The 16,024-nt window shown below is 40.1% G+C and overlaps 1 protein-coding gene across 5 annotated transcripts in view; it reads right to left on the minus strand.

Annotated features, from left to right (window-relative positions):
• Nucleotides 1-8,888: 8,888 nt before the first annotated feature.
• LOC101743796 (anoctamin-4) overlaps nucleotides 8,889-16,024 on the minus strand; it is a 39,839-nt gene continuing 32,703 nt past the window's right edge. For 4 of the 5 annotated variants that reach the window (XM_062675382.1, XM_062675381.1, XM_012694427.4 and 1 more), the window contains 8 exons: nucleotides 15,607-15,776; nucleotides 14,549-14,688; nucleotides 13,751-13,910; nucleotides 12,269-12,314; nucleotides 11,619-11,724; nucleotides 11,353-11,528; nucleotides 10,910-11,090; nucleotides 8,889-9,987 (listed from right to left, as the gene is read on the minus strand). In XM_062675382.1, coding sequence (XP_062531366.1) covers nucleotides 9,881-9,987; nucleotides 10,910-11,090; nucleotides 11,353-11,528; nucleotides 11,619-11,724; nucleotides 12,269-12,314; nucleotides 13,751-13,910; nucleotides 14,549-14,688; nucleotides 15,607-15,776 — 1,086 coding nt within the window. In that variant the 3' untranslated portion in view covers nucleotides 8,889-9,880. The other variant, XM_062675383.1, reaches the window with a different exon arrangement.

Consider the following 16,024-nt stretch of genomic DNA (forward strand, 5'->3'; position numbering starts at 1 on the left):
AACGCATGAAGCAATGATTGACTCGATGGTGTAGTAGTCAGGGGCCCTGACAGTTGCGCCGACGGTCGCGTGTTCGATTCCCGCATCGAGCTAACATTCGTGTGATAAATCCTTTACTTTTTGTCTGGGTGTTTCATCATCATCATCATCATCATTAGCCCACAATCGTGCTCACTACTGGCAAAGGCCTCTCCCAATCGATACCACTGAGCCCGGCCTTCGACTCTCCTCATCCACTTCTTGTCGGCCACCGTTCGGTGGTCATCGCACCACCTAGCCAGGGGGCATTCCACGTTACGTCTTCCGCTGCGCAGTCTTCACTCGAGAACCCGTCTGCTCCAGCGATCGTCAGTCCTACGGCATATTGGCCAGCCCACTGCCACTTCAGCTTGCTGACTCTTTGAGCTATGTCGATGACTTTAATTCTCTATCGAATAACCTCATTCCGGATGCCTTCAGACAGACTCCGAGCATGGCTCTTCCCGCAGCTCGCTGAGCAACCTTGAAGCAACAATGCGTTTCGGTTCTAAGGGTGCCCCACCCTTCGAAGCCGTTGTGCTTTAAAAACGGAGACCACTAGAACTCATGTCTCAAGACGTGTGGCGGCATTTACATTGTAGATGTCTATGAGCTTCGATAACCACTTAACACCAGATGGGCCATGAGCTCGTTTACCCATCTGAGCAATAAAAAAAAGGTATTCCGAAAAAAAAAAAAAATTTTACTATATCAGTGTAAATGCAAAATAAATTTCCCCATTAAAATCCTTAGTGATGATTTCAATGATAATTATTTATCATTCGTCAGTCATACTGTCGTTTCCTGTTTCTCTTATCATAGTATCGTAGTGAACGTGCCTTCAATTCATCGTGATGCCAGCTTAAAACATTTTTTACTTGTATTTACTGTAGTATCATTCATCAAAAGGCATTTTATTGCTTGTGGGGGGGGTCGAGCTCACAGCCCACCTGGTGTTAAGTGGTTCCAGGAGCCCATAGACATAGAAAGACATAGAAAGACATAGAAAAACATAGAAAAATAAGGTGTTAGTTTAAAACAAAAATAAAATGTATTTTCCAGTAAATTATACAATTTTTTTTTTTTTTATTGCTTAGGTGGGTGAACGAGCTCACAGCCCACCTGGTGTTAAGTGGTTACTGGAGCCCATAGACAACTACAACGTAAATGCGCCACCCACCTTGAGATATAAGTTCTAAGGTCTCAGTATAGTTACAACGGCTACCCCACCCTTCAAACCGAAACGCATTACTGCTTCACGGCAGAAATAGGCAGGGCGGTGGTACCTACCCGTGCGGACTCACAATAGGTCCTACCACCAGTGATTACGCAAATTATAATTTTGCGGGTTTGATTTTTATTACACGATGTTATTCCTTCACCGTGGAAGTCAATCGTGAACATTTGTTAACTACGTATTTCATTCGAAAAATTGGTACCCGCCTGCGAGATTCGAACACCGGTGCATCGCAACAACGAATGCACCGGACGTCTTATCCTTTAGGCCACGACGACTCAATCTCGTTGTAATAGGCATCTTTACTTTGACATCATGATTTATTAACTTTGTTCGCATACAGTATTTAACATTCAATGATACTTATCTTAAAAACATTGCAAGTGATTACACAGATTTAACTTAAAAAAATCAACGCTGGATTAATTGACGATACAGCTATCGCCATCTATTTTTGTTATTCGGAACATCAGGCCACATCATTAAACGCATTAGCTATGACGGAGTCGAACAGAGATAATACACTTATAGATTTATTAATAACGCAAAATGTTAGAAATTTTATAGTATTTTAGACGGAAGGTGGCACTTGTTTTAAATATATTTCGCCTTAGTACTAAAGTTACATTCATCTGCAGTCGAAGACAGAAATAATAGTGAATAATACCTAAATAAGTCCCACGAGCCCACTGATTTTCTCACTGGATCTTCTCAATGGAAGGGCGGATCCAGCTTTGGCGCCAGGAGGGGGTCACATAGTTGTGGGCAAGTTAAGAACTTATAATTTAATTTTGATAACAATAGATAATAAATAAATCATGATGTTCTCCAATTAGTCCAAGTTAGTTTAAGACCTGGAACTAGCTCAGGGGGGGGTCATGACCCCCATGACCCCCCCCCCCTGGATCCGCCGTTGTCTCAATGGGTCGCGTTTCCGATCCGGTAGTAGATTCTGCGAAGCACTGCTCTTGCTATGGTCAGTGTTAGCAACTTCGCCAGGTTAGAGCCCCGTGAGCTCACCTACTAGTTCGGTAACGCTGATATAGGCTCTCAAGGCATAGGTTGGAAAAAAAAGTAAGAAGCATTATGGTGTATAGGGAACAAGTCGAAGTGTCCAGGGCCCTGAAACTGCGATACTTTAAGACAAATATTTTTTCTGTATGGAAACTAGCGACATCTTGTAGAGGATGCCCTTAAACTTATATGTTGTTAAAGCTAAGGCATTTAATTATTGTATAACTAAACACAGAAAATAATAAAAAGTAATAAATCTTACAAGCCTTTATTTGTTATAGACAAATTGATTAAATTTTATGAATTTGTGGTTTCTGAAAATTTACAAAATTCTTCATTATAAATATAATATAGGATAGGTTATATGTTACTGCCATCTACAGTAGCAATGAGAAACTAATCGAAGCGATGCCATCTAGTGGCCGACGACCGTAAACATTTTAGTTGAGTGCTTGAGTTGCTTATCTATAACTAATTTATGTGTATTATCTATGGAAGTGTCCGCCTGTAAACAGTAACTTATTGTGGGAAGACTCACCGAAATAGCGCTAGTGTATGAAGTGGAAATTATATGAATGTAGCAGTTTTAAACAGAGCGAAGTGTGCTGGATTAAAGTGAAGTGTGGTACCTAGTTTATGGCGCTGCTTTTAAAACCTTTCCACTTGCTACTGTGGCGCCATCTTAATTTGCTCCCTTTCAACCGACACTTTTTAATACTCTTAATCCTCTATATCTAAAACAATCGAGCCTTACCGATCGTTCTGAGCGAACGTTGTTTTCGATTATGTGGCGTTGATTATTAAATATTAAGTTTGTCTAAGGAATTCCTTAGTGCCACTACTGACCAAAAGATGGCGCCTGATGTCACTAAAAACGACTCTAAGGGGTGTTGTGGTTAATTATAAATCTTTTTTTAAGACTTGATTTGCTGTAATCGTGTCGTGAACAAACAAACAGTAAGGTATGAATTGATTGAGCTAGATACTATAATCTAAATTATGTTAGACCAGAAATAATATCATCGAATACCTTTTAAAATAATGTTATGCGCTGGGGTTCGGGATAAATAAAAATTATACCGAATTACAAGTTAACACTGTATTAGCACTTAGAAGACTTAACGAGCACTTTAAATTTTTCAATTCACTTCTTCCGCTTCGCTTCAGGTGATCCGTTCGCTGTTTCGCTTCGAGTAGTTCCGATTACTGACTGACTGCGTGCCATCTCTGCAACGCTTTTATAGCCAGAATACATCCCTAGAATTATCGGGAATATTCTACACAAGTCGAGAATTGTGTGTTTCCGCTATCTGACAATAGATGGCGTTGTACTTCTCGAGCGTTCTAGATGCTGTTAGATCCTTCGATACTCGTTCGGCTATAGTTGGCGTTACTCTTACATGTGTAATAATAAAATAAAAATTGTGGCAAAATCATTTAAACAGGTTTTTTATTTTATGTTTAAGTTTGAGCCCTCTTAATGAAAAACCCTTTACCTATGTTGTTGAAAAGTGAAGTTAAAATAAAACAAATTATTCCGAAACAAAATATTTATTTAGACATTGAGTATTATTACTATTTAACCACACAGAGATTCCAGAATACCCGCTAAAGTTGAGTTCACTTTGAATGCATACTGTAAGTCTTTGACGGTCCGATCTCTATTCCGACGCGAGCTGTTGACTATAAATAATTTGAATATTCGCCCAATTTGCAGCGTCTTCGATTCTTTGTTTTTGTTTTAGCTACTATTTTAAAATAATGGACATACATCAAAATGAAGGTACAGATGTTTCGTGTAAATGGATACAGGGCTTTATTATGTGCTAGCGACCCGCCCTCGATTCGCTTCGGGGACTATGATTATATTTGAGTCGTCTATTATCAAAGGTGGCAATCTGTGCATTTGGACAAAAAAATGTTATTGATATGTCAATACAGATTGATTTGAATATAATCGTCTCCTTCAAAGAATACGGTTCAAAACCTGCATTAAATTAAATTCAATAAAGGTTAATACTTAACCTGTTATTTATCTAAGATATCGTTCAGAAGAGTTTTGTGACTGCCAACGGAATACAAAGTCAATAATTCGTTTTTCTGATTTACCAATCATTGTCCAAAAGTTACATTGCCGGCTTTGATAATAGTCGACTCATTTATTATAGCTGAATCCCGCGATGCTACCCGCGGTTAGTGTCGTATCGCGGGTGACGCCGCGGGGTGAAGTTAGTCTAAAAAAAGTAGCTTAAGTTACTCCTTATATCATCAGCTGCCTATTAGTGAAAATCTCATAAAAATCGGTCCAGCCGTTCCAGAGATTAGCGAGAAAAAACAGACAGACAAAAATTGTGAAAAATGTTATTTTGGTTTATGTAACATATATACATTCACATGGATGTATGCAATTTTATTTATATGTATAGTTTGATTGTCTGTTACGTGGCCGAAATCAGCTCCAGATATAAGGAGGAGTAGATCTCCAATAGATTGAGGAGTAGGTCTTCGATATATGGTCACTATAACCATTATACATGTATAATTAATTACGCGGGTTTAATTTTCAATGTAGTTTTGGTTTCCGTTATTGCGGCAGTCGTTCAGGGATTCATTATTTACGGCGTCAGAAACTTTACGGATCCGGGTCGACAGTATGCGTCTGACGTTAATTTCAACGCACGTGGAATGATGTAAGCTATGGAGGGAAGAAGTAAGGAGAACCGTCTCATATGGGAGAAGCTTGAAAAAGTATCCCACTTTCAGCAATAAATAACAGTTTCATAAATCCCCTAGAATGGCGCTAGTATAGGCACAGAGTATGATATGAATTGAGCAGTTGTTAACTGATTGAAGTATGCTGATTTAAGAAATTTAATATATTTAATGACTAGAGTAGTTAGTGACAGTGTAATATACAAGACCTCACATGTTTACGTAGTCCAAACTAATTTCGTCAATATAACCTAAAATTATTGTTGTAGTAAAACGTGGAGACATCGATTGCATTTTCTTATCAGCTTTAAATAAAATACTTTTCGTGATTTTGTAGTGCTTACAGTTCTTTCGTCCTTTTCTCCTATTTCTCTATCTTATTCTAATAGCTTTCAGCGCCTTTTTTAAATTTACCCGGTTGCTACTGTAGCGCCACCCTTATTTAGCAGATTTTAACCGACACTTCTTCACACACAGAGACGGTTCTCCTTACCTCTACCCTCCATAATGCAAGCTATGCATTTCATAGTTGTCAATGTTACAGTTGTCAATACAAGTTAAGTACAGTAGATTGGGGGGAATAGAGACTAGAGTTAGTTAGAGGGACAAATCTGGGATGTCACAATATCTTTGTTGTATTGTTAGATTTAACTTTGTTGAACTGAAAATTACTTTTATTTGGTGTTTAAGAATATAAAATAGTTTAATTTAGTCATCAAAGTTTTGTAACTCATTAAAGATATTAAAAAGTTAATAACCTAAAGTTAGGTACCTATCTAACAATTAAATAGTGTCAGCCCTATCGAAAAACTCTATTGTCCCCATACGTAACCTGATTCACCCCAAAGCCAAGGTGAATCGGGTCAAGCTAGTTTTTTCCAGTCTTTGTGTATATTTTGTAATGAACTATGTACGTGTACTATGTACTATGTATAATAACGCATCGTATATAAACATTTAAGCCTCCGGAACTATTTTAATGTCAATTTTATTGGTATTACCCTAAGAAAAACCATTGAAAATTTGTGTTGGATTTGGAAAGGGTCCCGATTTCCTCCAATCCCCCAATCTACGGTACTTAATGACTTAATTAATACTATTTTCAAGGTTAAATTGGATGAAAGGCTATTCGGCTTAAGGGATATTTCGCTAACATGCGCCATTTATCTTTGTAATTAAAGGTACGTTTTATTTGGTATCAGCATCAATAATTCGATGTTTTTAATTGAACTTCAATTATGTTTACACCATTGAAATAGCTGTAGAACTTTTTTGTTATGGTATTTTTTCTAAAACAGTAAATGGCTCTACTGTAAAATTTCAAAAATATAGCTTAAATCAAATAGCTTTTTATCCCTCGGTTTGATATTCGCAATCCGAGTTACGTCTGTCCTTTTCACGCTCTATCCAGTTCGAGGGGGACAGAGAGCTTTTTCGCAATTCCCTATAAATAGCCGATTTGTTATTAATTTAATATCAAATATTAACGTAACGATAAACTAATATCACATTGCGTGTTGGACACGTTTTTTTTGTATTGAGTCAATACGTGATTAGTAACTGTTATTTTCGTTAATAAGGGGTGTTTGTTAGAGGTAAGTACAAGAGATAAATGCTTTGTTGTAGCATTAAGTTTTTGACGTGATAACGTCTTGTAAATGGATGAACACCGGCTGCACGCACGTAAAAGTGTCACGTTCCGCCCGAGCGTGCAAGCGAGAGCGCGGTACAAGCGATAGAGAGGCACGATCGGCCCAAGCGTTGGCTTGTGACACGTTTATCTCTCTTCTCGCGTGACGTTAGAGCTTCGAATAGTTCTGCTACTGACGTTATCACGTAAAACTATCGTCGGTAAAACGACTTTATGAACAACCAATTGTTATTTTTTGAATGCTATTAGCTCGTCCGACTTGATTGACTTTTCATAGTGTATGCAGTCCATTCCGAGATGTGGTTTAATTTGATTTTTATGACGCTGTATCAGTTAGCATGACCTCACAGTTTTTTATTACACGATGCTGTACTCAAATCGCGGAACTCATTCGTGAGTATTTTTTTAAATTGCTTAGTTGGGCTCACGGCCTGCCTGGTGTTAAGCAGTTACCGGAGCCCGTGGACATATACAGCGTAAATCCCGCCAGCCACCTTGAGATATGAGTTCTAATGTCTCAGCTTTTACAGTACAACGGCTGCTCCGACCTTCGAACCAAACGCATTGCTGCTTTACGGCCGAAATAGGCAGGAGCACGATCCCAAGTATTTCATAGAAAAGTAAGAGTCAGCGGATTCGAATCCCACGCGGTCGCCTCTCCCGATACTAGTACGACGTCTAATCTTGTTTAAAATCTTTAAAACATCACACACATTTATTAAACAAGTCAGAAGTCATTACAGATCTATCTTTATCTTTCACGGGTGTTTTTTTGCCTTTTGTATTTGTCTTCAAAAACTGACTGTCTCATAATAAAATTTCTTAATAAGTGGAGTTAGAGAGAATTAGCTATTATTAGTAAACACTTAATAATCATAATGTCGTTATTAAATTCATATTTATCTTAACACTTTAGTGGTCCCTCGCGCCATCTCTATCAAATATAAGTAAATTTTAGTTTTAACTAGTGAACAACAGATGGTGCCGCCTCTGATTAAAATCAGGGCCGCATCTGTTTCGCTATCAACACGCTTTGCTTAGCTCGAACTGTGTTAAATAAGGGAATCTTTCGTGAGAATTTTCCACAACTTAAAGAGATTTGATTAGTTAATGATAAAATAAATCTTTAATTTTTAATTCGCATCCTAACAAAGCGTGTATTGGCGTATTTATAGTAAACTTAAATTATTATTTTAAGGTGTCTTATCATAGTCACTTTCAATCTAACGTTTTGCACTCGAAGGCTAGTTTTGCTAACCACATTATCCAATGCCTCAACTCGAGAGATGATTCTCTCACCACTTTGCTTAGTGCGGGGAAATTTGATGCGCTGTGTTGTGTAAGCTATTTATCTTACTTTGTTTGATGATTGACATCTTGTGCCTTAAACACGTCATTATGGATCCTTCCGATCCATTAACGGCGCTCTTAGGTACCGCAAGCACCGGTCACTGTCCTTGTCGAACCCTTCGCTTGCGACGAAGAGCTCGACAGGGTTAATTTACTAACCCGCAGACACAGCCCACTGAGTTTCTCGACGGATCTTCTCAGTTGATCGCGTTTCCGACCCGGTGGTAGATTCTGCGAGGCACTGCTCTTGCTAGAGCCAGTGTTAGCAACGCTCCCGGTTAGAGCCCCGTGAGCTCATCTATACGTTAAGGAGAAGCTGAAATAGCCTCACAGGGATATCAGCATAGGTAGGAAAAAAATACATCTTGTTTATGTTTTTGATATGCGTTCTTAACGATATTTTTGTCGTTTGTAATTAAATCGTGTGGTGAGCGATACTCTCAAGCGCAAAAGGTTAAATTAATTATCAAATCCTCCATTTATACTTATTTACAAGATAGTAATTGAACATTATGAATCCATCCCACAATTATAAATATTTTTTTTGTTGGAAAAACTATGTAGCTTTTCGTTGTGATAAAAATATAACTAGTATTTATATTTTTAAAGTCGACTGAGTAATAACTAAATAAAGGTCCTTAATTAAGCTATAGTATCCTATAGGTCCTTATATTAAGCTATAGTATCCTATAGGTCCTTATATTAAGCTATAGTAATCAATAATACACCTCATTTAACTCGCTTCACAATGCAATTTTCCGATTTTCAAGACATCGAAAAAGAATATTTTCGATGTAATTATAAAATTAATATTTGCGAATTTCGCTGATGTCCATGAGCATCAGTAGCCACTCGCCATCCGGTACGTATGTTTATGTTGGTCATTAAATAAATCTTTCGTCATCATTGTGTCATCATCCTCTGAAATTCCATATAATTAGTTCATTATATACATTAAATACGTATCACTAAATAATATGCATCAAATCTTCAATTATATACCTCTTATGCCTTTACATAATTTGCCTTTTCGCATTAAAAGTGTACAATTTCCAAAAATATTTGAAATTGAGTTAATATGTATAAACATTTGGTATCACCAGTATTTTTCTCATAAATACTATCAAAAGAGCGTAGTTTCGTTTTTTTTTTTTTTAGTTTACCTATGTTGTGACTACTATTAACAAAATTAATACATAATTTTATCTTACTTTAAAAGACAGATAACGTACATAACTGGTAAAAAAAATGTTGCAAAGATGATTAATATTAAAAATATCACATGTTAAAAAACCTTTAAAACACTCTCCTGTAAAATTAGTAAGTTTTGAGATTATCGAGAGTAAGTTTAGATATATATAGATATATATAAATAAATAATACGTGAAGCAAAAATTTTGTACCCCTTTTTACGAAAATTGCGCGGACGGAGTAGCATAAAATTTCCCACACTTATAGAGAATATAGAGAAGTGCAGAATGCTCATTTTTTTTAAAAATTATGCATTAAAAATACGATAAATCAATAAAAAAAAACATTACACACATTACCATGTATTTGACACACACACGCAGCCACATTGTTTGTATTTTGTCAAACTTTACTTATTGCATAGTCTGGTCAAATTGAGAATAGATTAAATATAGTTTGTCTTCATGAATTTTGCCTAAAGTGTAATCTTGGCGAAATCTATGATTATATAATTTGACAATAGAATCATAATAATGTTCAAACTTATAATTTCAATTAATTATAGTCGAATTTCGACTACCGCGAGACCACTAGTACAGTTTTAATGCGAGAAGACGAAATTAATGTTTTAAAGAATCTTAACGTATTTTCAGGGGTTCCCAACTAAGAAATAAAAGTATTAGAATCTAATGGCGTTTCGTCTGATGTCAGTGCGTTATTTGTGGAGAAGAAGGTTTCTGGGCGACGGCAACGTGCGCGTCCAGCCCGTCCGAGGCCCGGGAGGTCCGACGCAGCCACGGACCAGCGGGGCGCTCTGTAACAATCAATTTAATACCGCTATTCAACAACAGATGGCGATATTGTTCGCTCTGTAACAATCAGCTTAGTACCGCTGTTCAATAGCAGATGGCGATATTGTTCGTTCTGTAACAATCGGTTTAGTACCGCTATTCAATAACAGATGGCGATATTGGTCGCTCTGTAACAATCAGCTTAGTACCGCTCTATTCAATAGCAGATGGCGATATTGTTTGATAGTAATAGTCGCCGAATCATTCAGACGGAATTGGATAGTTTTATGATGCAAATAAAAAATACTGAGTTTCTCGCCGGATGTTTTCAGTGGGTCGTGATTTTTTATTTATTGCTTATGTGGGTGGACGCGCTCACAGCCCACCTGGTGATAAGTGGTTACTGGAGCCCATAGACATCTATAACGTAAATGCGCCACCCACCTTGAGATATAAGTTCTAAGGTCTCAGTATACTTACAACGGCTGCCCCGCCCTTCAAACCGAAACGCATTACTGCCTCACGGCAGAAATAGGCAGAGCGGTGGTACCTACCCGCGCGGACTTACAAAAGGTCCTACTGCCAGTGATTACGCAAATTATAATTTTGCGGGTTTGATTTTTAAAACACCATGTTATTCCTTCACCGTGGAATTTAATCGTGAACATTTGTTAAGTACGTATTTCATTAGAAAAATCGGTACCCGTCTGCGGGATTCGAACACCGGTGCATCGCTACATACGAATGCACCGGACGTCTTATCCTTTGGTGGTAGAATCTGCGAAGCACTTCTCTTGTTAGGTCCAGTGGTATCAACTCTCTCAGGTTGAGCCCCGTGGGATCACATACCAATTATTTCCTAGCTGGAATAATCTTTTGGATTGCCAACGCATAGGTAGAGAAAAAAAGTACTACTAAAATATATAAGTATAAGATATAAGTCACCTCCGCTGCTCTCGCTTTTCTGCGTGATCAGCTGTCTGTATTCGGTAGACAATCTTCTTCTGCCGTGCTCATATTTCGCTTCCTTAGCTAGCAGCGCTTCCCTTTGCATCTGTATCCGCAGTTCGCTCGGCAAATCGGGTATAAACAGCTGCATTAGGCCCGTTAGACCGAATACAACATGCTGGAAAATGAATGTCAAGGTATTCAGATCAAATCAAATCAAATCAAATCTAAACTAAAATTTCGATTTTATATTGAACTTAAATCGTCGCGCGAATTTTGTTGTACTGACGTCACGGGACACCTGCCCGTTCGGGAATTCCGATCGCGTCCGATGACGCCCGAGCGATCCAATATTCCAACATTGCACGATACAAGCCAAAAGATGGCGTTAAACTAAAACACGTTCTCGTTCCCGTCCCCGATCAATAGATGGCGCTTACCTCGAATACGACGACGAAGGCCAGTCTTGCCGCGAACACGTGCCAGTAGTGCGGAGACAGACCGTAGGGGTCTGCGTGGTCTGGCGGATTCCGGTACCCGCGGTACGCACACACCGGGGGGTCAACTTCGTTCTCGTCAGCCCCCCAGTCTTCCCGGTAATCTGATGTGTTGAACACTGCGAAAATATTATTGATAGGTGTTGATGTTAAAATAGACTTTAAAATTTAGTAGTAAACTTCACAGACGGAAATAGCTTATTACTTACGAGACAACGAATGGTCTATGTATCCTGCTAGGGTGTTGTCCGGGGAATAGACGTATTTGTAGACCATACGCGGAATGAAATCACTTGTGTACGCTATCACGAACGCCTATTGAGAAAAGTATCATAATCAATTATGTGTTGCTTTCATTTTTGTGCATTTTATCCACTTAAACACGTTAAGGCTAATATGTGACTTCTCAGTCCTGACAACTCTTAGATATCCTTATGAAATTAAAATTTATATTAGGTTTTTTTTTTAAATTCTTTATTAGAGCCTTACACCTATTAGGTTAAGTCGGCTAATATTACGATTAATAAATCACGCATTTATTATTCATATACGAGATACGTTGGAAAGTAATGTGAGGATAATACAAGCGTCAGATTTGTCTGTAAAATCACATTTGACTCTATGCCTTGCGAAGACCTTTGTAAGGCAGCGGCTTGGCTCTGCTTCTGGCATTGCTGACGTCATGGGTGACGATAACCACTCACCATCAGGCCGTATGCTCATCAGCTTACAAGGGCAATGATGAAAAAAAGAAGGAGACCGAAGAAAACCTTTACAAAATTGATCAGAGCACTTAGCGGTGAGAGCTATGAAGTAGATAAGATCCTCTCGTCCCGACAAACAACTTCAATTGACTCACATTTGAGACGACCGCCGCATACGTTATCCCACGCAATATCCCGTACCTGAAATATATGATCATCAGTTTGGCCATATGCTCTGTCTCGTTTAAAAGGACCTCAAGTGAAGCTGCTTTCAGACTACGCTATACTATATTGCTATATAGTATTGCAGCCTATACCAATAATATATAGTATAGTACAGTGTGAATGTGTCCATAACAATGTATGGTGCGCGATAATGCTATACACTATATGCTATTATATTGCTACGCTACGCTAAGAGTAACGCCATCTATTGACAGATAGCGGAAACGACTACTAGAGATGTGTGGAATATTCTCGATAACTCTAGGGATGAGGCTATAAAAGCGATGTAGAGATGGCACGCAGTCAGTCAGTAATCGGAACTACTCGAAGCGAAACAGCGAACGGATCACCTGAAGCGAAGCGGAACAAGCGAATTGAGAGTTTTAAAGTGTTTGTGAAGTGCTTAAGTGTTCTAAGTGTTGAATACAGTTTTAAGTTGTACTTTGGTGAAATTTTATTTATCCCGAACCCCAGCGCGTAACAATATTATAGCGTAGTCTGAAAGCGACTAAATGATTTACTTGTTGTTTATCAACTGATAAGGACGAGCACAGAGAGCCAATTAAGGTGGCGCCACAGTAGCAAATGGAAAGATTTAAAAAATAGCGCTATAAATTACTACACACTTTTTCAAATCGTTCCCCACTTAAACAAACATATCATTTCTTTTGCATAGAAGGGTGGATGAGCTCACGGTCCACCTGATGTTCAGTGATCACCGGGGCCCACAGAGTTCCACAACGTAAATGCCGCCACCCACCTTGAGATATGAGTTCTAAGGTCTCAGTTTAGTACAACGGCTGCCCCACCCTTCAAAGCGAAACGTATTACTGCTTCACGGCAGAAATAGGCAGGGTGGTACCAGTGTGGACTCAAAAGACATTTTACCATCAGTAAAAACTCTACTGCCCACTGAATTTCACCCCAATGGGTGGCGATTCCGATCCGGTAGTAGATTCAGCGAAGCACTGCTCTTGCTTTTTTCCCACATATTATGCTGATAGCCTTGAGAGGCTATTTCAGCTCCACCCTAACATGTAGGTGAGCTCACGGGGCTCAAACCCGACTGGTGCACACTGGCCCTAGCTAGAGCAGTGCTTTGCAGAATTAACCACCGCATTGGAAACGCGACCGACCGAGAAGATCCAGCGAGAAACCCAATGGGCTGTGTCTGTGGGTTAATTCGCTCGTCGACGGGTTCGACGAGGGCGGTGACTGGTGCTTGTGGTACCTAAAAACACCGTTAATGGATCAGAAGGATCCGTAATGACGTGTTTTGGGCGACGTCGACTGCTCTTGCTAGAGTCAGTGTTACACAACTCTTAGGTTGAGCCCGTGAGCTCACTGTGAGGGGGAGTACTAGTCAGCTGTTTTGAGCTATATCCGTTTTGTATGCACGTATGATTCCTGACCAGGCTCCGATGTCCTCGACCCTCTCCGCTAGAGGTCGCCTCGCCTGTGTCACCATTTTGTACGCGTCCAGTCTGATCTCGGCTATGTTGTTGAGCAATGCGAACAGTGGGGCCAGCGGGAAGGCGGCCACAAATAACGTCACGAAACCGTATTGGAGGACTGCAAAGAGTAATTACTTATACGTTAGGATTGGGGGCTAGGAGGTCGAGCTTCATAGGGTTGTCCGCGCCTAGGGGGCATGTGGGGTATGCGTCTTGACGGTTCACAGATTTTTTTTAACCACGGCCCACCTGGTGTTAAGTGGTCACCGGAGACCATAGATATCAAGACCACGTTAATGCCGCCATCCACTTAAGAGACATGAGTTTAAGCATTCACTTTTAATAGTACCGAAACCGAAATACATTACTGCGTCATGGCAGAAATAGGCAGGGTGGTGGTACCCGTGCGGACTCACAAGAGGTCCTACCACCTGTATATATTGCCGTGGACCTCGTGAGGAGACTGATGGATTCACTGGATAATGGACAGCATCGTACACTGAGTATTGTTACAGCGCAATGTATTATATACCCGTATTGATGGGTAACACAATCCTACCCTACAAAGCAGAAAATTTGAATGATTTCACTTTTCTCAACGCGCTGCAAGAAATTGCCAAGTCGATACGTCATATGTCCGTCAGCTTGTCAACTCATAACAGACTTTTACAGTTATTTCTAAAGCTCCAACTGAATCTCAGAAGTTTTAAAAGAACTATATCAATTGTATTGATGGATTAATAATATTCCACTTACTCATTTCTAGGTATTCATCGAACAAGGCCAGCCTCCCAGGGTCCTGGAGGTGGTAGTCCTGTTCCCACGCCATGTGCGGCTTGCTGGGGTCCCTGGTCACGGCCCGGTGCGAGCGACGACGCCACCAATTGTGGAACTTGCTGGAGGGGATTCAGAGAGTGAAGTGTCCATACTTCTTATCAGCCCATAGACGTTCACTGCTGGACATAGGCCTCCTCTAAGCCTCGCCACAAAGACCGGTCCTGCGCTGCCTGCATCTAGCGGATCCCCGCGAACCTTAATAGATCGTCGGCCCATCTTGTGGGAGGCCTACCCACGCTACATATGTCCATACGCTGCTTAGTTATTTTGGGTGAAGGAAGATTAATTGTAGTGAGGTCGCGATAGGCCGATTCAGCTTGAGACATGAGGTCGAAGTCCAGATTGTATTGTATTTTACATTAAATAGACGGAATATAAACAGGATAGCCGGTTAATAGAAGACAAAAGCTGCAATCTCTTAAGTCCGGTCAAAGCTTGATCGAGATTGCTTTTTTATATTGTTTAGATGGGTGGATGAGCCTACCTGGTTGTTAAGTGGTCACTGGAGCCCATAGACATCTACAACGTAAATGCGCCACCCACCTTGAGATATAAGTTCAAGGTCTCAGTATAGTTACGTATAATCATTTAATAATTTTTTTATGATTGAAGGATTACTGGTGGCCCGGAGACCTTTCAAGTTTCACCAGGACAGGTGGGCGAGAAAAGGCTTAACCAGGAGGGGTGGGATTTGCTAACAGCTGCCCGAGCACCTCCGAAGGAGACCTAACAACTCAAGAGCAGCTGCTTTGCGAATGAATCTACTACCGGATCAGAATCGCGACTCGCTGAGAAAATCCGGCGAGAAACTCAGCGAGCTGTTGCATGGGTTAGGTGCAAATGCTTGTGACTCTTTGTTTAAGTATTTATCAGTTTGTGTTTGTGTGGGTGTGTGTGTGTGTGTGTGTGTGTGTGTGTGTGTGTGTGTGTGTGTGTGTGTATTTGCTGGGACGATCACAGAACACTCACATACTTACGGGAATCCCAGTTCCAAGAAGTTGTTGAAGAATTGCTTCCCAATCATAATGATGGCTAGTTGTATGCACAGCTCGGAGAGACAGCCGGCCGGATCGCAGATGTCGCCTTTTAGCTTGAAGAACTCCGACTTCCTGGCCTGGTCGTCGCCGGGGTAGTCGTAGAAACGACCCTAGAAAGTTGGTCTTTGAATTTGGGGAAGCCACCCCCCAGAAGCAGTAACGCGTTTCGGCTTGAAGGGTAGGGGAGCCGTTGTACCATAGAACTGAGACTCAGAGCTCATGTCTCAAGGTGAGTGGGGCGTTTACATTATTGATGTCCATGGACTTCGTTAATCACTTAATATCAAGTGGCCCGTAAGATCGTTCACTTGTTTAAGGGATAGAAAGGTAGAAGGTAAAAGTATTAAGGATAAAGGTT

The sequence above is a fragment of the Bombyx mori genome, chromosome 23 (assembly GCF_030269925.1).
Source record: "Bombyx mori chromosome 23, ASM3026992v2".
NCBI classification, from domain to species: domain Eukaryota; kingdom Metazoa; phylum Arthropoda; class Insecta; order Lepidoptera; family Bombycidae; genus Bombyx; species Bombyx mori.